Source organism: Zootoca vivipara, chromosome 8, assembly GCF_965207765.1.
Source record: "Zootoca vivipara chromosome 8, rZooViv2.hap1.1, whole genome shotgun sequence".
NCBI classification, from domain to species: Eukaryota; Metazoa; Chordata; class Lepidosauria; order Squamata; family Lacertidae; genus Zootoca; species Zootoca vivipara.
This window is the reverse complement of record NC_142591.1, coordinates 10,175,863-10,196,637: the sequence shown is the minus strand read 5'-3', so window position 1 is coordinate 10,196,637 and position 20,775 is coordinate 10,175,863. Positions and strand designations below refer to the sequence as shown.

At 42.5% G+C, this 20,775-nt stretch overlaps 1 protein-coding gene across 5 annotated transcripts in view; it reads right to left on the bottom strand.

Moving 5' to 3' along the window:
- The window catches only part of ELP2 (elongator acetyltransferase complex subunit 2), a 59,753-nt gene extending 44,196 nt beyond the window's left edge, over nucleotides 1-15,557 (bottom strand). For all 5 annotated transcript variants that reach the window (XR_015951634.1, XR_015951631.1, XR_015951632.1 and 2 more), the window contains exons 1-8: nucleotides 15,414-15,557; nucleotides 12,292-12,370; nucleotides 10,299-10,369; nucleotides 7,147-7,303; nucleotides 4,940-5,017; nucleotides 3,150-3,214; nucleotides 1,986-2,052; nucleotides 401-544 (exon numbers count right to left, since the gene is read on the bottom strand). Coding sequence is in view for 1 of the 5 variants with exons in the window: in XM_088676209.1 (XP_088532335.1) it covers nucleotides 401-544; nucleotides 1,986-2,052; nucleotides 3,150-3,214; nucleotides 4,940-5,017; nucleotides 7,147-7,303; nucleotides 10,299-10,369; nucleotides 12,292-12,370; nucleotides 15,414-15,545 (793 nt within the window). In the remaining 4 variants the exon portion in view is untranslated. The remainder of the gene's footprint in view (nucleotides 1-400; nucleotides 545-1,985; nucleotides 2,053-3,149; nucleotides 3,215-4,939; nucleotides 5,018-7,146; nucleotides 7,304-10,298; nucleotides 10,370-12,291; nucleotides 12,371-15,413) is intronic.
- Nucleotides 15,558-20,775: the final 5,218 nt, after the last annotated feature.

Genomic DNA, 20,775 nt, shown 5'->3' with positions numbered 1-20,775 from the left:
GGAAGGGGCAAGGTGACTATAAAATGGAAGAATGGTGTAAAGAGGTGTGGGATATAGTTATTAATGATAAATTAACATGTTCTATTAAGGTAAGACGGAGAATATGCAGGAGAAATGATTTCGAGGAGATATGGAAGGTAATTGTAGAACTTGCACTGTTAAAATGGAAAGGGGTCAAACTATCGCAAGAGGTGCTGAAATTTTGGGAGGTTGGATAATGACAATGGAATGGTCTTGTGGGTGGGGTGCACATTTTTATTCTTAATTATTATTATTTTGTCAAAATAAAAGAAAAAGAAAAAGAATGGCAAACCTCAGGTTCTACACTTTCATTTAAACATAATGACAATTACATATTGCCTCAGAAAAAGCAACAGCTATTCATAAAGCACAGACTCACCATTGTCATTTTTCACGGTGAAAATGTTCTCCTTCAACCTTATAGTGTCCTCATCTTGGGTTTCCACAAGCAATGAAGCTGCATGCATCTTCCAGATCCTTATCAGACAATCCTGGGAACAGCTTGCCAAGAAGAGATCTCCGTCTTTTGCAAAGTTAAATAAATGAAAAGCAGGAAGATTTTAAAGATGGGAAGTTCATTGCCCAGGGAAATCAGTACTGCCATGAGCAAGTTGCTAACGAATACCAAAATAAATACTTTGCTGTAGCGCATATCAGCACCATTCAGTGTGGAGAGGGGTGAACATCACACTGTCATATTAGCTACAATACTGAAGAAATGCCTCACATAATCTAAGGAAAGCTCTGTAGGTTGGAATACCTACCTGAATCTAGGTTGGAATAGTTTGGCAAAATCATCTGTTTGTGTTAAGATAGTGCTTCTAAGATTCTCTATTTCTAACAAGTGCTACACAGAGCAAAGCTGTAAGTTACGGGCAAGGTTACATATATGCTGAGATTCCACGGGGAGCAGAAAAACCAGAGTGTAGAAGTGGGCATAGAATCCAGGAGTCAGCAAACTTGTCCACTGGTGGGCCAGATTGGACGCACATGCCAGTTGCTCTTTCCCCGCTGGTTTTCGGAGCTACGGCGAGGAAGGATGAGGCGTCTGCGGCTTCCTATTTCCTGCAGCCAATAGGAAGCTGTGGCTGCGTCCTGGAAGTGAGTCCCCATGCGGAGCAACCAGCACAGTGCGCTAGTTTAGCTCCGCGCAGGCGGCAAGGGCCGGGGGCCAGTTTAATGACCCCCTCGGGCCGTATCCAGCCCGCGGCCTGTAGTTTGCCCCTGCCCTAGAACCTCAGTTACCATTTTTAAGATGCAAGTGTTGAGGCCTTGGTCCTTCTAGGCCAAGCACCTGCATTGGAAGACACAATTGTCCCTCTTTGTTTCAACAAAGGCTGAACTCTAGGAAGCAGCCTACTCCAGACTGAAAGGGCAATTCCTTTACATCAGGGGTCAGCAACCTTTTTCAACTGTGGGCCGGTCCACCGTCCCTCAGACCATGTGGTGTCCCAGACTATATTTTGAAAAATAATAATGAATGAATCCCTATCCCACAAATGCATTTTAAATAAAAGGACACATTCTACTCATGTAAAAACACGCTGATTCCCGGACTGTCCGCGAGCCAGATTGAGGTGGCGATTGGGCTGCATTCGGCCCACAGGCCTTAGGTTGCCTACCCCTGCTTTACATCATTATCCAAAATGGAATACTTGCCTATTACATTATACAGTCAAATCCTCTGAAATTATCTTTCCCTATTAGCAACGCCACCTTCAAAATGTGGAGCAGAAAATTCATGCCAGCAGAATTATAAAAATAAATATCTAACTATAGTGTTAAAAAATTACAGCACTGCCATCCTACTTGTTTCCGCATGCTGTCCCACTGGGTCTCAAATACTATGCTTGCATATATGAAAGGGGGATTAAAACCATCTCAGATGCTTGGCTTTTCCTAGTAATCTTGCTCTGTATGGCACATTAGATTATTAAAAATGCCTTGCTGCATGCCCTACCTACCGCAAACTGCCCATTCAATCCCTCTTATCCAGTCTTCATGTCCATGGAGCAGCAAAGTCTTCTGAAACTGAAACAAACCAGTATCCTTATGTGGCACAAATATCTGTATTTTGATGCTCTGCATTACAGCCTGAGGGTTCTCCTGGATTCAGCTTTGTTGCTATGAGTTCAAACAGCACAGGGTGCATTTTGTCAGCCTCAGCTGGTTCACCGGCGAGGTCAGAGTCAGCCATGCCCTGGTAACCTCTCTCGAATGGATTACTGTAATGTATTATACATCGGGCTTAATTTGAAGATTATTCAGAAGCTTCAGCTGGTACAGAATGTAGCTGCCCAGATTCCAACAGGCAGAGCTTATCTGAGATAGCTCCAATGGCGGCCTCTCCAATCCAAACTTGATTCAAAGTGATCTGGGGACCTGAAGGAGTACTTTCTCAGATTGTTAGCTGAGGGTTTTCTCTCTGTTCCCTCTTCATTTTAGATGAAGCCGGAGGCAATCACAAAGAGGACCATTTTGAGCTTGTAGGATGCCTTCCCCAGCAAGGTTGCGTTCTTTCAGGTGCCAGGCAAACCTGCAGGCTTTTAAAGCTTGCTGTCTTACACTCATTTACCTGGAAGTAAACTTTATTGAACACATTGGGACTTACTTCTGAGTAAATTTGTATAGGGTTGCACTGTTTGGTATTTAAAAGTATTTTTGAAGGCATTTTGAAATTTTTAATTCTGTAAACCACACTGAAGCCAAATTCAATGAAGGGTGGTATATAACTAATTGGAATAAATAGGCACATCGGTCACCATGAGTTGGCAGGCCTGCTGAACAATTACACACACACACACACACACAAACTGTTTATGATGAATGCTAGCACAGATGTCAATTAACATCAAATGTGAACTGGAAGGAACACAGCTAAACCCAAAACACATTATTTGTCTAAGTTGCTCAAAATCCTCCGAATAGAACGGGATATAAACAAATTAAAAGTCATTTTGAAAATACAATATAGAGGCACACCACAGCAATATTTGTAAACACTTCTCCTATGTATTCAACTTCATTTTTCCTACCTTCATTTTCTCCCCACACAATCACAGTCACAACAAAACACCCCAAAAAAGTGACATACTATTAATGGGATAGGAGACAGAAGCAATAGTTACCTGCCCATCCTGCTGCGCATATAAATGAATTTTGCAGTCATCCCCACCGCAAGCCAGTACCGGTACTGAAATGGCAAAGTCAGTGGAAACTTGCTGTTTCATTATTATTATTTAAACAGAAAAATAAAATGGACACAAGGGAGTACACCACATTTTCTAAAGGAGGAAAAGAGAGAGAGAGAGAAGGAAAGAGAGGGAAGGAGGGAGCGAAGGAGCAGCAATCCTATGGTAAAGTACCAGGAAGCCAGTGTACCTTGAATGCTCTGGGACGTACGTCTAAGGGTGTGTTACACAGTTCCAGGATTATTTTAAAAAAAACTCATAATCTGTAGAATATCCAGTGCTGCAGTAGTTATGATTTCACAAATTTCAAAAATAAGGAATTATGCTGCTCTCTACTCTGCTAAAAGTCAAATTACAGAATTTTCTGCCTTCCTATATTATGCTCCTGCACTAATGTATCTATTTACCCTAGGGCAGGGAATGGCTTCCTGGGTTTCCATAAACATCACCATGAAACACATGCTGAGCCTGGGTTGACGATAATATATCAGGATCGTCTATGTATCATTCCAGTGTTTTGGAAATACAACTCCTAATGAACAGAATCACTGTTTTATATGCATGCAGCCCACATAATCCCAGTACTAAAAGGTAGTTTAATACAACAGGTGAATGGCAACTCCTAATTAATCCTGACACAACACCAATAACTTTCCAACATATTCACTTCCACTTCAGCAATTACCTGCTCATCTGCAAAGAGTTTATTTCAAAGGTATTTTCTCAAAAAGGATAATGTATAGATATTGACTTAAAAATACAATAGAACCTAGAAACAGACATTAGCTACTAAAGACTTGGGTCAGGGGGAGCTTTAAAACGCATCATTCTGACAAGTCTGATAATCCCAAAAGTCAGTATTGATTTTAGCATCAGGCATGGGGGATAAAATCACAGGCGTCTAGCTGAGCTGAATTTATTTGAATGGGCTCTCTCCCAGACCCTGCACCACAATCCATTTGCAGCAAACATGGGGATACTTGCTTGCAACCATAAAGGAGGTGTCGTTTTCCAATAAAACACACAACATCTGGAGCAGATATCCCTCCACTCCATTCCATCCTTCCACCCAGCAGTGACGAGGTAAGGGAGAGGTGTGCACAAACCTAAAACTCCTGCATCACTGAGAGGCCATCATTTAAATACACACCAAGCAATAAATTGTTTTGTTACCATACCACCATTAATGTGCATGGTGCTTTAACAGAGTAATAACCAAAAGGGCAGGGGCCTGTCCCAACGCACTTGCAACCTAACATTCAACACATAGGAGACAATAGAAAGAAGGGAGGAAGGTGAAGACAAACAGAGGGAGAATATTAATCATTTATGCAATTTTTACTTGCATTTACAGTATTCTCAAAACACTGAATAGAAAGCTGAAAGTGGAAAAGTAACATTCACTATCTCCCTTTGATACGTTTACCAATAAATGTGGTGCACACAAGGGGGGGAAATTCCCTCTAAACATATTGAGCAACATAGCAAAGAAAGTAGTACTGAAGCCAAATGAGTGTCAAGTCACACTGGTGTAAGTGGGTATGAAAATGGGAACTCATAGGAGCAGATATTAGGAGCCCAGTACTGCACTTTTGAAATATACTTTAAAACAGAATGTTTGAGTCAGTCTTTGAAATTTGCTATCCATCAACTACATTGACTAAAATGTTTAAGACACCAGTTAAGCATCCCTTTAAATGATTAAACAGTTTCACAGACACACTTACTGTTGCTGTCTGGCAAGAAGGACAAAGAAACATCCATAACAAATCCATTTCCAAATAGCAGCGTCTGAAGACATTTAACTGAGAGGGAGAGAGAGAGAGAATAGTTTTGCACACCAGCAGTCAACTATGACAGACAGCCAATGTAGAACCAAAGAGATAAGCTGCTAATTACAGCTACAAAGAATTAAATCTGACCCAAGATTAACCTAAAGGATTATACATCATAAAGAAATGCAACAGAGAAACTGACTCAGGTATAGAAAAACTGATAAGGACAGGTTACAGTAGATCAAAATGAAAGAACGACTTGGCAATGTCTCCTTTAAACTCACACTGACCTTGGCACATTGAGAGGTGGTTCCTCATCTCAGGGGCACAAAATTCCTCTACTTCCCTTATTATAGGAAACAATTTGAAGGGCTCGTGCCAAGTAGCAAGGCAAGTGACGTAAAGGTTCAGCATAACACAACATAGCAATTGCCTTTGCCCTTTCTTTGTCAAGATGTATAGCTTGTGGGAATCCCTTGCAGATGACTACAGTGCCTGGAGACAGTCAGGTCATGGACCCCACAGCAGTGACTAGAGGAGGAATGACTGCTGGGAGGAGCACAGAGGGAAGAAATGCCATGGTGCATCTGCAGCAGCACAACCAGACACCTTCATCTTCCCCAGCTGCAACAAAACATGTCACTCCCATATTGGTCTTTACAGTGACAGCAGGCACTGTAACATTTCAATCGTTTGACTTCGCCCCCAATAGCACACTCTTCCACTGTCACCCAGGACAGATGAATGTAAATAACATCAGATATCAAGTGTTCAGTACTGAGTGTCCTGAATGCTTGAAGAGGCTCTCTAGAATATACAAGCCAGCCTCTCTCCTAATGCTGATGATTCCACACCAGCCATGATTCCTAACTTGACATGCCCTCGTATTTACAGGACCGCCTCTCCTGGTATGCCCCACAAAGGACCTTAAGGTCCGTGAATAACCATAGTTTAGAGGTCCCAGGCCCTAAGGAAGTCAGACTATCCTCCACCAGGGCCAGGGCCTTTTCAGTGATGGCTCCGACCTGGTAGAATGCTCTGTCCCCTGAGACTAGGGCCCTACAGGATTTAACCTTCTTCCGCAGGGCCTGTAAGACAGAGCTATTCCGCCTGGCCTTCAATTTAAATTTAGCCTGTTCTTTTATTCCCCTTCTCTTCCTTACTTCCCCCTCCCCTTTTTATGAAGATCACCCGCTCTGGGACCCCACAGCTAACTCTCCCCTGGCCTCCTCGCTGGCCCAAGTAGGACTAATTTAGCCAGCTAGCCCTGGTGACCATGTAATGTTTATTGGATGGTTTTTCCCCAAAATTGATTTTTGAACTTTGAATTTTATTGTTATTCATGCTTTTATACTGTATTTTATGCTGTTTTTATGTTGTATCATAATTAAGTGTTTTAAATTTGTTGTTAGCCGCCCTGAGCCCGGTTTCTGAACCGGGAAGGGTGGGGTATAAATAAATAATTTTTTATTATTAATTATTATTATTATTATTATTAATTATTATTATCATGTGGGGCATTCATGTATGGATGTGTACACACACACACACACACACACACACACACACACACACACAGCTCCAGGAGGGATCTGGGGTTATTGTTGTTTCTTGTTCAGGCTATGGGTCCAGGATTCCATTTTAATATCAGCTACCCAGATGCCTTGGAAGCTCACAGGTACAGCACAAAAGTAATTGCCATCCCCTGTGGCTTATCCTCAATCTCTAGCACTTAAAGGTATACTGTTTCCATTAGCTATCATGGCTAATAATCATTAACAGACCTATCCCCCCCCCCCAGGAATTGGTACAACATTAATTTGTCCTCCAAATACTTTGATGAAAGTATGACTATGGTTTGTGTTTGTTCAGCAAGCCTAATTATAATATTGAGAACTTCTGTTCTAACATATCCTGAATACTTTCCAAACTTTGACTGTATCACTCTTCAGTTATATTCCCAGCTAACTTTACTTAAAGAAAATAGACACACCAAAAACTGTTTTAAAAAACCTATTTTTGCTAGCTAGACAACTGATGGCTATTCTAAACCAGTGTATTCCAACTGGAAGAAATCCAGATTTTCCTAAAGATATGGATACATGTCACTAAACTTTGCTGCATGAACATGAAGAACAAAGCACAATAGAGAAAGTTACCTTCTGTTTCTTGTTTGGACCAGATTCTCACAGTAGAGTCAGAAGCTGCAGAAGCTAAAAGTATATTTAACTCTCCTGTAGACTCATTCATCACGTAAACAGCATCCAAAGAGCAAACTGCTTCAGAGTGGCCTTCAAGACGAGTGCAGTTCACAAGCTAAACAGAACATTATAAGATTACACAAAGGAAGGGCAAGAAGCTTGAAATCCAAACCAAGCTGCCATGCAAAGTGTGCAGTTTTCAGAACTGTCCAACTATGGAAGTGCTAAAAACTGTAACAGAAGTGAAACACAAAAGCTTTAGTTGAGAACATTGGTAAGCAAATTACATTGCTCTCATTTTTGTCCAGGGCATTAGAAAATATGCACTTTATACAACATTCTATTTGTAATCTATGCTGTTCTGTGCTCTTATAAAAAATTTGTCAAGTTCACAAAAAGCAACATCATTGGGTTTTTCAATCCATTTTCTAAATCTACTTTAAGTGGCTTGGTATATGACAAAAATAATATTAATTAAGGTTTAAACTGAATTGAACACAATGGAAAAGCTTTCAGGCAGAACAGAAAACAACTGAAGGGTAATATTGATTAAAATAATTTTATTCCAAATGCTATCAGAAGGGTCATTTAATTTCACCTCCTGTATAGCACAGGGCAAATCCAATTTGTTTTCTGTGGAGTCTTCCAGGTTCCATTTAGTTTAAGCATTTCTTTTTATAAGAGAGTCTAATCTCAATTTAAAAAACTATAAGCACTTGACTATACCAGTTCACTTAGCCTTCTGTTTCACCAGCTAATAACACTTTTACAGTTAAGTACATGAAGTGCTTTGCAATCATTGGGATTGTGGATATACCAGCCGTTTTTCCTGGAATATATCCTCAAAACAGCAGGCACAGCTTACACCTCATCCTAATAGTATTTCTGATTAGGGATCTACTTCTAGGTGCTTTTCCAGGCAAGGTGGGACCTCATTAAAGAGGGATTTACTGCCACTGCCAGAACATTGCCTCCTTCAGTCTGTAGATCGGCTCAAGATACGGTAGTGGAAGGAGAAAGACTTTGGGGTGCCATTTCATATTCAAGCTACAGTCACAAGAACATTCATGGTTGTGGAAGAGATTCAATACCTCACTGCCTTCAGATTTGCAAGGAAGCATCCCAGCAAATTGTTAGCTCACAAAGAATTCGTGCATTTCAGCAAAGGAATTTACCATGCCAGGCAGATCAAAAGTTAAGTTTGTTTGTCTGCTACAAAGAAATAAGACTCATGTAGATACAGCCTTGATTATTCCTCAGCCCTCACTGTTACAGAGAACCAAAACTGAACGTCACTGCCATGTGCACGTACATCAGACAGCTGATCCATGGTGATATATGGCTGGATAGAAACTCTCTCAAGCTCTCTAGTAATATCACTGGTTTCTTATTCTGTGTTGTCATGAAAAGCTATTTCTTTCTTTCTTTATACTGTATAGGTAAATTACAGTGACAAAGGAAATCATTCACAATGAAGTAACACTGTAACATGTCTTCTTTGCCATATCAGGTACTAGATTCAGGAGAGAATGAGGAATCATCTCATCATAAAGAAAAAGAGCACCACAAGTATTCCAAATTTATGTTGGGTCAAAACGTAGCATTGGTATGTCAAGACAGAAATCAGGAGTGGGGAACCTTTGGATCTCCAGATGTTGCTGAACTACAACTCCCATCATACCTGGCCACTGGTCATACTTACTAGGGCTGATGGGATTTATAGTTCAGGAAAATCCGGGGAGCCAGAGGTTCCCCACTCCTGATATAAAGTCTCAGCTTGAAGTATTTCTGGGTGGCACTAATTGTCCAGTCTGTGGCAGGTGAAAAACTTGAAAAAACAGGGCAAATTGGATTGGTGAATTTGTGAAGTGTATGTAATTAAATATGATACAGCAAACAGGACGGGAGCAAATCTTTTCTTACAAGATGATGTAAGACCTGAGTCTTGGCAGAAGCGGGCAGAGGATGAGGAAAGAAACACCAGCTGCAGCTCACTGGCTAACTTTCAACCCAGAAATCACTATTTAAAGAGCACTGCTGCTGCAGCCGTTTTGCTCAAAGATGCTCACTGGTGTTTTTCCTCAGTCAGTCAGGAGCAGAGAGATGAGTGAGCCCTCCGTAATCCTCCCTAGTAGCCCTATCAGCTTTAAAGCCCGTGTTTGGACAAGAGGGCAAGCCAGACTCCAGCATGTTTTGTCTGTAGTGTGGCAGAAGCAGAGGAGCACTGCAGAAACTTTTAAGCAGCATGTGTGGCTCGTTTATGTCAAGCCATAATTTATTTTAAACTATGGTTTAATTGGCATGTGAACCAGGCCCCTGAGTTAAACAGAGCTGCAGCATTAAGGCCGAGTACTAGGCATGTATCATGCCTAAATAACCACAATTTCTTCTCTGCAATTTCTTCTCTGCTAGGGCAGTGTATTTCTGAGTTTCCTTGTTAAGCACAAAATGTGCCATTGACTGCAAAATTCAGCTTCCTCGGAATCTCTGGTATCATTTTAGTAAACACAAGTTTACAGGCCTTAATTTAGCAAATATAAGCATTTAAGTGTGTATTGTAGACGATGGATGACAAAACCTAAGAATCCAGAGAGATAACTAAATATGATTCTCAGTGGGATGGGCTTCCAGAATTGATATACCTTCAATCTTCCAAAAGACAGCATACATGGAAAATGTTACATAATACAAGCACATTTGTTCAATTAGGCATAATGTAAACAGGCCACAGAATTCCGTTTTGTTTACAGTGCAATCCAAAGCAAGTTTCTTTGGAAGCAAGTCCCACTGTCCCCAGTAGCACTTACTGCTTAGGAAGTGAATATAGTATTGCAGCCTTAGTATAGATTTTCCCCCTTTACACCAAGTACAGTACTACACAACAGGTACAATGGCAGATTCTTGAACAGATCTTCCATGTTCATTGTGATGCTCTTTAATTTTGAATCCAGATTACTAGCAATGAATTTGTTGCAGTACATAATTGGTTAGTACAATAGTTAGAGTGAAAAGAATGGAAAGATTCAGAAGTAGTTCTAATTTTCATTTTTTAAGGGGGAAATCATGGTTACAATTGTTTTATTCTCACATATCACAATCACTCTACATACCTTCTCATTTTGTGTTTCCCAAAGAATAAGTAGTTTGTCAGACCCTCCAGAAATTAATTCAGTTTCATAAGCTGTGAATGGGGAGGAGAGAGGGAGAGAAAGGTTGAACAAAGGTAAAGTTGAATAATTCAGATTCAATATGACTTTTGGTTTGTTTCAGTGGCAATTCTTCCCAAAGGTCAAAATCTGCAAATAGATTTTTTAAAAAGCACACACACTGAAGTCTGTAATAATAGTTTCATTTTCTTCCTAGGTCCCATCTTTCCAACAGAGAAGAAAGTAGGGACACTTGCAACTCCACAAACAGACTCTCCTTTACTTTACTAGGAATTGACCAGAATTTGTGGTTATCATCAAGCGCCAGGTCTCATGTAATTGAAAATTCTCAATTCCCTACACTTACATTATACATAACTTTTCATTTTCAGAGTGATCCTCATGTTTTAAAGACTATAATCTTTAAAGAACCTCTTTCATTTCAGGAGTGTTTAGCTCTACACCTTAGGACTCTTTTAAGCTGCATTTTTCTTTTGCAAATAGCAATATGTACAATGGAACTAGAACTGTAAAATGATAAAGAGGCCTCACTTTAGACACCATTATACATTATACTTTGTGCCTTTCCTCCTCAACTTGAAAACTGGGTGCACAGGTTAAGCTGATGTTTTAACTTGAAATACAGAATTGTGTTCTGAACACATTTAAAATTCTCTTGGGAGATCTCTATGATCAAGCAATCCCAAAAAACAAACAAACTAAAGTGCTCACTTTGTTTGGTCACCTAGGACTACATGGTCTTAAGATATTAAAAATGAAATAACATAAAAGACCACTGGCCATGCTAGCAGACAGCTGGACTCCTTGCCCTCTACTGTATACTGGACAGTCATGCCTCGGTTTACATCCACTGCGGTTTGAGTACTCTCGGTTTGAGTACTCCGCGGACCCGGAAGTGTTTATTTCCGGGTTCCACGGCATGCACATGCGCAGAAACAATCTACGCAGCGCATGCATGCGCAGAAGTGCTCTATCAGCGCTTCGCGCACACGTGGAAGCACCACTCCATTCAAGTGCATTTCGGAGAGCAAATGGCTCCCCATTTGTGTACTTAAACCGAGGTACCACTGTATCATGAAAAAGTACAGGGAGGAATAAATTTCAAATGTAGAACATGCCCACCAGAGGGCACTGCAACAACAACAGTCATAACCCAGGTAATTATTCTGGCTACCTAGCAGTGCAGAAAATGCAGATCTATGGCCTGGATTCAAAGAAATGTGTAACTATTTCTTTGTATCTAATAAAGTATTTGACTTGCCCTTCTCACACATCCTCCATGACATAAAACAAGTCACATTTGAAATGGAGTTTCAAAAACTGTGGTTCATAAGGCACAGGAGTCCACTGTTCAAAGGAGCAGGAAGAGTCAAATATCCCACCTGGTGGGTCCAAGCCTGGTGGGCCAAGCATGTTGATGCTCTTTGCACCCTGACTTGTGTAACCAAGCAGGCAGGGCACAACAGTTTTTCCTTTTCTCCCCTTCATGCTTCCCATTGCCATGTATTATTTCACAAATAAACTAACTGCATCCCCAAACATATTAATTACAACAATAATTTAAAACATTTGATTTTATATATATATAGAGAGAGAGAGAGAGAGAGAACTGTGGCATGCAAGGGCAGGTAGGAATACACAAATCCAAAGGTCACTAAAGGCTGATTTACACAGCATAAAGCATTAGTTTGTCATTGTGAGGTCTCTCGGTTTAAGTGCAATACTGTCCACTCTAGAATTATAGTATCTACTGATTGCATTTCAAACCTGCTTCCAACTCCAACATCCCTATCCCATACATTTAAAACGGATTGTAAGTTCTGAGGTAAAAAATATCTTAACAGTATTCTGTACCAATCCAGGTGCATATCCATGGCATTAAAAAAAAAACCAAAACACTCAGTAGAAATAGACCGCTTACTCCAATTATACTTACATCCATCTTTTCTGCGAATCCATTGAACACAATTAACTCTTCCAGTGTGTCCATTCAGTGTGCCAACTACTTTTCCTCTCTGAAAAAAAAATACACAACCAAAATTGTCTTAAGTCATGAAAGCTTGGGGTGGGGTTGAGCAGAATTATGTTAAAGAAAAGTTATTTATGCAGAGGTACTCTCAAAGAGGCTATTGCAACATTCTTTCAGTAACGGCATTAAAAGGGCAAAATATTTCAGAAGTATGTTAGAAAAATTTAACCATTCAGTAACTGTAGTCAGAATGCTCCCCAACTGGCTGACACTAGCAAATCACAGGCCATATTCACCAGTGGAAACCCATTATTTGTTAAATAGTTACACCTTTCTATTACATGGTGGGGTTGATGACTCACACCTGAATCTGAATCCAGGTGAGGCAAGTATTTTTGTAATTTGGAGCCCTTAGGGAGGACAAAATTTGGAGTCCCCACACCATAAATAGTTCTTATTTTCACAATAATTCATTTTGGTACAGTTGCTGTTTATGGAACTGAAATATACTCGGAGTCGAGAGTGAATTTCATGCTCTTTATTCAGCTCATAGTCATCAAGGAGGAGAAGAGAAGACCAGTGGCTCTTTTCCCAAAACCATCTGCTTATATACATTATTTACACAATGGGCCTTGCGTGATTGGCTACTTCAGGGCTACACCTGTGGGCCAATTATATTGTGGATTGACTTCTGCCTGCAGCCTGATTGGCTGCTCCTACAGGCCAATCAGGTAGCAGATTCACTTCTGCCAGCCGCCTGATTGGCTGCTCCAGCAGGCCAATCAGGTTGCGGATTCACTTCCACCTGGAGTTGGATTGGGTAGCTCCCGCTGATTCTGAATCCTATTGTTCTAGGATTCAGCTCAGTACATAACACCCCTCCCCTCTAAGTTCCAGTCTTGCCCGGGAAGTTGCATTCGTAGTCCCCAAGGTCTGCTGGCCGCCTCCGTGTGCGTTGTGGCCTGGGGTGTTCCTTGGTGAGGGGTTCTGGTTCTGGCTCGTGTTCCGAGGCTGCTGGCTGTGCCGGGGCTGTCTGGTCTGGCGCCACTGAACCACTAGGTTGTAGCTCTGGTTCCGGTGTCCTTCCAGCCTCGGGGCGCCCCTCTGTGCCTACTGCTTCTGCTTCCCCTGCCCACCCCTCTCGCTCTACAGGCCTCACTGCCCTGCTGTCCCCTTGGGACCCCTCTGTCCCGCTCTCCTCCCGGGTTCCTCCTGGGAATCGTCGCCGTAGCTGGTCGCAGTGGCGGCGCCAACATTGCCCCCCTTCCGTTAGTACCTCGTACGACACGGGACCGGTCACCTTGGTGACTGTGGCGGGTACCCATGCTGGGCCTGCCCCAAAATTCTTTGCATACACTGGGTCCTGGGCCACAAATGTCCGGGGGTTCCTGCCTTTCCCCACCACTACCTCATCCTGAGCTCTGTCGGGGTGAAGTCGGTCCAGTCTAGTTGCAAGGCGCCGGCCCATTAGTAATTCAGCTGGGCTCCGGCCCGTCGTTGTGCTTGGGGTGCTGTGCTGTGCTAGAAGAAATGCGGCAAGGCGGTATTCCCAGTCCCCTTGTGTCATGCGGCGGAGGCTGTCCTTGGTGGTCCGCACCATGCGCTCCGCTTGGCCATTGGTGGCAGGGTGGAATGGTGCTGAGCGGATGTGGCGGATGGCGTTCTGCGCTGTGAAGGTCTGGAACTCCTCTGACGTGAATGCGGTTCCATTGTCCGAGACGAGGGTGTCAGGGAGCCCGTGGGTCGCAAACAGCTTACGTAGTACCCGGATGGCTGCCGCCGTAGAAGTGGATGGTACCAGTGCGACCTCCAGCCATTTGGTGTAGGAATCCACCACTATGAAGAATGTTTTTCCCTGGAAGGGGCCAGCGAAGTCCACGTGCAAGCGTGACCATGGATGTCGGGCGGACTCCCAGGGCTGGACTGGGGCCCTAGGGGGATCCGGGCGGGATTCTTGGCAGGTCTGGCAGTGTTGGACCCAGGCCTCTATCTCTCTGTCAATCCCCGGCCACCACACATAACTCCTGGCAAGGGCCTTCATCCTCACTACCCCTGGGTGTGTCTCGTGTAGGGCTGTGAGGACCCTTTTGCGGAGGGGCTGGGGAACAACAACCCTGCTTCCCCATAACAGGCACCCCTTGTGGGCCGACAGTTCATGTTTGCGGTTTGTGTAGCCAGCGAATTCTGGCCCGGGGCTGCTGCTGGGCCATCCTCGCCACACCCAGTCCAGGACCCGGGAGATGACCCTATCTTTTGTGGAATGGTGCGCAACTTCTTGTGCCTGAATGGGTCGGTCGGGAAGCAGCTCCAGGGTCATAACCTCTTGCGCAGGCGCTGGGTCGGGGCCTGTTTCTGGTAGTGGTAGCCTGCTGAGGGCGTCTGCGTGGCCCATCGCCTTCCCAGGGCGGTGGATTAGTGCATACTGGTAGCCGGCAAGGAAAATTGACCACCTGAGGACACGTGGAGACAACACTTGGGGGGTCTGCTTCTCAGGGGCAAACAGGCCAAGCAACGGCTTGTGGTCAGTCACTATGGTAAAGGGCCGCCCGTACACTTCTGCCAGCCGCCTGATTGGCTGCTCCAGCAGGCCAATCAGGTTGCGGATTCACTTCCACCTGGAGTTGGATTGGGTAGCTCCCGCTGATTCTGAATCCTATTGTTCTAGGATTCAGCTCAGTACATAACAGGAACTTCTCGGCAGGTTGAATAAATATAGATTTATCATCATCATTATTTAGCACCCGTTTTTGGCTCAGCGCCCTGAGCGAGGGCAAAATTAGCCCCCCCCCGCCCCACCCTCAGTATTTATTTCCACAACAATTCCGTTTGGCACAGCTATTTTTTTAAATGGATTTACTCAGTAGCCGCCCGTATAAATATAGGCTTTATTTTATTTTTTGCGCCTCCTGTGTTTTAAACTTGGGCTTCTCCAGCTGCTGTCGGACTACAACTCCCGCCATCCGTGACCGCCGGCCCTGCTAGCTAAGCATGATGGGAGTTGTAGTCCAACGGCAGCCGGGCCTCCCGAGTACCACCCTAGCAGAGCAAGAGCGAGGGGGAAGCCTGTGGGGGAAAGCCCGCTGCCTCACCTGCGGGTCGTAGAGGACGACCGAGCGGCACGAGCCGAAAGCCACGAGGCCGCCTCTCCCCCAGGAAACCGCTCCGGGACCGGCTCGGTTGGCGCAGCAGGCGACATGGCACACTTCGAAGGGCGCCGCCATCTTGTTCGCTACGGTAGGTTTTTTGCCTCAAAGCGGCTGCCGTAGGGAAGAAAACACGCGAGGAGGGCGAGGAAGGCAAAGCAGAAAGGGAGGGGGCAGCGGGGAGTTGCAGAAACTGTTTGCAACTGGCAGAGCCAGACCTACTCTGTCTCTGGGAACAGCGAGGGCGTGGAAATTAGTATCAGCTGATATTGCTGGGTGTTTTTTTTAATGTGCATACTGTATATTAAAATAATAAAATGAAACAAAACAAAAAGCTGGGTAGGGTCCCTAGAAGCTTCCTTTCCTTGCAGTATCTGGGGAACTGCAAAAGAAACCAGTTTGAATATCTACTTTTTTGCTTTTTGTGTTTGTGTTGGTCTGGCAGAGTTGGAGTGATAATATTTTTTTGGGGGGGTGCAAACTAATATGAGATGTTGCTGTTTTTTATACACATATTAAGATAAAATAATAAGATAAAATCAAGCAGGGTAGGGGCGCTAGAGGCTTCCTTTCCTTGCAGGGTTTTAACGTTTGGGGTAAGTATTCCAAAAGCTGCAAAAGAAGCCAGCTTAAATAGCTCATTTCTTGTTTGCTTCTTGTTGGTTTTGTGTTTTTTTTTTGTCTGGCAGAGTTGGAATGATGGGGGGGGCTGGCTCACAATTTTAAACCTCTCGTGAGAGGCAAAAAAATAATAACACATGGAGATGATGGTGTGGTGAGAAACGCTGTACCGGTTGAATTCCTGTCTCTTTTTTTGTTACGCAGTCTTCTGGAAGGTACAACGGATTTTTCTCCCCCGCTAAGAAGTACGGCGCCTAAGTTGTAAAGAGGGCTGGGCTCCTCTCTTCACCTTTAATAATTGGCACCTGAAATTCCCTTTCCCTGCACTTTTAAGGGTGCAGAAGCCTCACTTGAGGGTGCTCTGGTAGGAAAGTAATGATGTGTGTGTGTGTGTGTTTTGTTTGTGAGAAGATAGTCTTGCAGAGGCTTTAAAGACTAAAAAATATGTTACAGCATAAACTTTTGTGGTTATATTACAGATTTGAAAGGAAGCTTTGTATGTCGCTATGCATTTCTGGGTTTTTTTTAAGGTTGCACTATTTTCTGTCTACACAATATTTGCCTCACATATTGAGGATCGCAATCGGAGCTGGTGATGGACAGCAACTGAAACCCAGTGTGGTCTTTCCATTTCTCTTTCAGGTACAGGCACCAATTTGTGGGAGAGGTTAACTAAGGGTCAGGGCCTCCGCCTTATTGTCACACTTTCCCCAGTTTCCTGTGCCTCCAGGCCCTCCCTCTTTGTGAATCCATAACTTCTCTGTGTGTGCAGGGAGCTAAGCAACAGGCATTGCTTGGCAACATCTACTATTGTGCTGAAAGGGTTTGTTGGCATGACAAGGAGGTGTACAAAGAAGTAACGTGCTTCGTGTAAATGACAAGCTCCCCATTTTAAAAGGACTCCCAATCCCATTATAAAGTATTGTGCACATTCTTTGTATCTGTTATCTGCCCAAATCGGATACCTTTCTAGAGGACGCTGTGCAAACAGAATCGCTGCTCTTTTCAACTGGCTCTTCTACTATGGCGTAGCCAGACACAGGATTTTCGTAGCTGAGCTTTTTCCTACCTTCTAATGGTCAGGGGTCACTTTACCTTTTATGCTTCACTTGCTAAATTTAGTCAGGCTTTTGTTGCAGGAACAGAACCAGGGCTAATAAAACTGAAGTCAGAAGCCCTAAACCAGTCCAAGGCAATACAGAATAGACTGATGTTAAGAACACTCTACCCATGATGCCACATTTGTGATTTCTCTCCTGCAGGATCAAGCAGCATAGTGTACTTCCCCCCATGTTGATAAAAACATCTTGCACAGTTTGTTCCCAGATGTATACAGTACGTTGCTAATATAAGCTAAAAAGTGGAAGATACGTAGAGTGCTTTGTTATGTTATGCAACATTTATTCTCTTGTGTTTTAATGAAAAGTTATACTGTATACAGTTTTTTGTTTGAAAGGCTTGCGTTTTGTCCTCTTTAGGGTATCACAGAACAGGGGTGCAACTTTTTTTCTGGCATATCAACACTTTAACCTAGTTTCCTGTAAAAAGAAAAAAAGGTCCAGGTATTTATTTATTTGAGGGCCAGGTAAATTACTCCAATTTTCTCGCAAATAAAAATGCAACCCCAATTTTAAAAGTCCCACGACTTCTAAGAGATTCTTGGAGTGTATCTGGCATGTGTGGAAGGGAGGAAAGTTCTGCCAATAATCTCCACAAATGCCTGTCAAAGTAATAGATGGTTATGGTCATCTCTAGGATTTGCAAAAAGAAATTGTATGATGATGATGATGTCACTGCCATTTCACTTTGGCACATGGGAAGAATAGAGCTTGCCTTGCTAGGGTTCCTCTCCACCGTACAGACAGGTGAAGGGAACATCAAGGGATCAGCTTGGTGGTGTGTGTCCTGTACAGACACACCCTTTGACTTTCTACAGCCAAGTAAGTATCATCAGTGAAAATAACACAGAACTAATGACAAGCATCTGCTAATTATGGCTGCCTGTAGTACATTAAAACATGTTCTCAAAATCTCATGCTGGCAGGGCACAGATTACCCTCCTGAAATAGAACATGTCAGCTCAGTCAACAAGTTTAGTTTATTGTTAGCTGCATCTGTAACCAAATACTTTTTTCTAAACAATTTCTTGTGTTGGCACTGCAATTTGAAGGATGTCTGCTGCTATTAATTGCAGGACATTGCAAATCAAGCTTTGGGTGCTGGGTTTTTTTTGGCCCTGGTTGTGTCATTACCGTGTAACAGGCCAAACCTTGAGAAGGAAGTTATTTCTCGAGTTAGATGATAGTCCTCATATACACTGGATGAAATAAAGAGTTTTATGATGCCACAAATAATTTATACTAAGAAACATCTTGTTCCCGAATACCACCAGTGCTTTATCTCCTGGGGTTTGTGTATCCCAGACATCTTACTTTGTAATGCAAAGCAATCAATCAGATTACCAGTTCAAATGTGGTCATCTCAAGCTGCTTGTTTCTCCCATATAAAGCTATAAGACACCATACTATAAAATCTAAGAGTTGTCATTAGCGGGCCAATAAAATCTAATGTTAGAGATCAGGCCACAGTTGTAAAATAGGAAATAAAGCAAATTATTTGTAAGTTATTTTTGGTCATCCTTGTCTCTTCCCCCACCCCATAGAATAAAATTTAGGCAACCAGTTAATCAGGACAGAAAACTCCCTGTTTTGTGCTTATTTTTCTAATATTGTGGTGTTGGTGTTCTGCATGTTACAGTTTCTGATTCTTTATTGTATCCACTGAATATGTGAATACTTGTGCATAAAAGTAACTTGTGACAGCAGAAGGATGTTTAGTCTCTGTTTCCCTGACATGGTTAAAATCTTGCAGTTATTTTTATTGCATGCATGCAACTTTGCAAAGTATTGTATCCCAAGTTTTGCAGATGCTCTGTGACAAAACATCATCAGTGTAGATGAGCTCAGAAGTAGTCATATGTTCATAATACAGTGCTCTCAGATACCTGATACAATGCTGTACAGTATCTGTTCAGGGTTACAGTATTTACAAACTATTTAGGGCACAATCTAGCAAAGCTTATTAGTTATGACCACACCTCGATTTTCAGTGGCAGAATGGGAAATTATTGTGATTGATTAATTAATCATTCATTGATGCAATAATTTTAATGGAAGTTTTGTTGTGGCTCACTTTGCTAGTTTGTGAATGTGGTGATTTGTTTGGAATCTTACGGAAGCTGATAAAATTATACCACTGTATAAGGCCATTAAATTATAATGACTATTACTACAACTACAACAATTGCATTTATATCTCACGTTTGAGCCGCAGCCCTTGTAGCCCAATGCCAGATTGACCAATGATTTGACTTGGTATAAATTGGAGTTCTTGGTAGGTAAGAGAAACAAAATGCGAACAATTCCGAGAGCTCGGGCCAAAAAGATGATTAGCTATTCAGTCTTTAAATGATTTTATTTCTTTATGTTGTGGATAAGTTCCAGTTGAAATAAACTCCAGGACAAGGCCCTGTTTCGTTATTCTTCGTCAGCTAGGTTTTCACGGTCAATGTGTACCAATTCTATGTCAGCCTTTAAAATCGTTTAAAGACTGAATAGCTAATCATCTTTTTGGCCCAAGCTCTTGGAATTTTTCGCATTTTGTTTGACTTGGTATAAGGCAACTTTCTGTGGTCCTTTCCTCCAAGAAACTCATGTTGGCATACATGTATTTCCCTCCTCCATTTTATCCCCACAATGCCCCTTCTCTGGTGATAGAGGTAAGGATTTGAACCCAGATCTCTCAGGTCCTGCTTTCACTGCAACGTCACACTAGCCTCTTACCTTGCCACTTGCTTGAATTCTGTTTCAGTATGTCATATTTCCAGTAAGTGAAAAGAGACTTCCCCACACCCCATTTCCCCTTATATTTATGTAACACATTCCAAGCTAAAAAGCTGACCATTTTAAAGGGCTCTATTTAGCCCCCAGAAGGGCATTTATATTTGGCAGAAACTTTCAAGAGGCAGGCTGAAATGTGACCTTTCCTTTACAGCTTGTTTTTACTTCTCCAGAATGACAGCCATGTTTATTATTGATTTATTTAGATTTGTAGCCCAACTATCCTGAACACTCGAGGTGCAGTAATAGTACTGCAATTTCCAAATTAGGAACATACTAAGCGTCATAACTCAAGCTTAGGGAAGCAAAGTTCTTTAAACACAGGACATATAAGTGTCTCTCATGCACCTATCTTTTTACCATTACAGTGGTACCTCTACTTACAATTTTTTTCGACTTACGAATGTGTGTTCGGAACGCATTAAATTTGTAAGTCGAATCCCATAGGAATGCATTGGGAGAAAAAATTCATAAGTTGAAGCAACCCTATCTAAAAATTCGTAAGTAGAAAAAATCCTATCTAAACCGCATCCAAGATGGCGGGCGGAGCTCCATTCATAAGTAGAAACATTCGTAAGTAGAGGTACCACTGTACAACATTTTTAAATTGTGCAACTTCAAAATGTTCATAATAATCATTTTCAAATTAAACACTTGTCATCAAACAACGATAAAAAAATAAGAACCTGAATTCCTCTTAAAACCAAGAGGAGTTTCCCGAAGAGCAGTGCTTATGGCCATATATTTTTAAAATCTTATTGCATGAAAGACACATTTGACCACCTCTC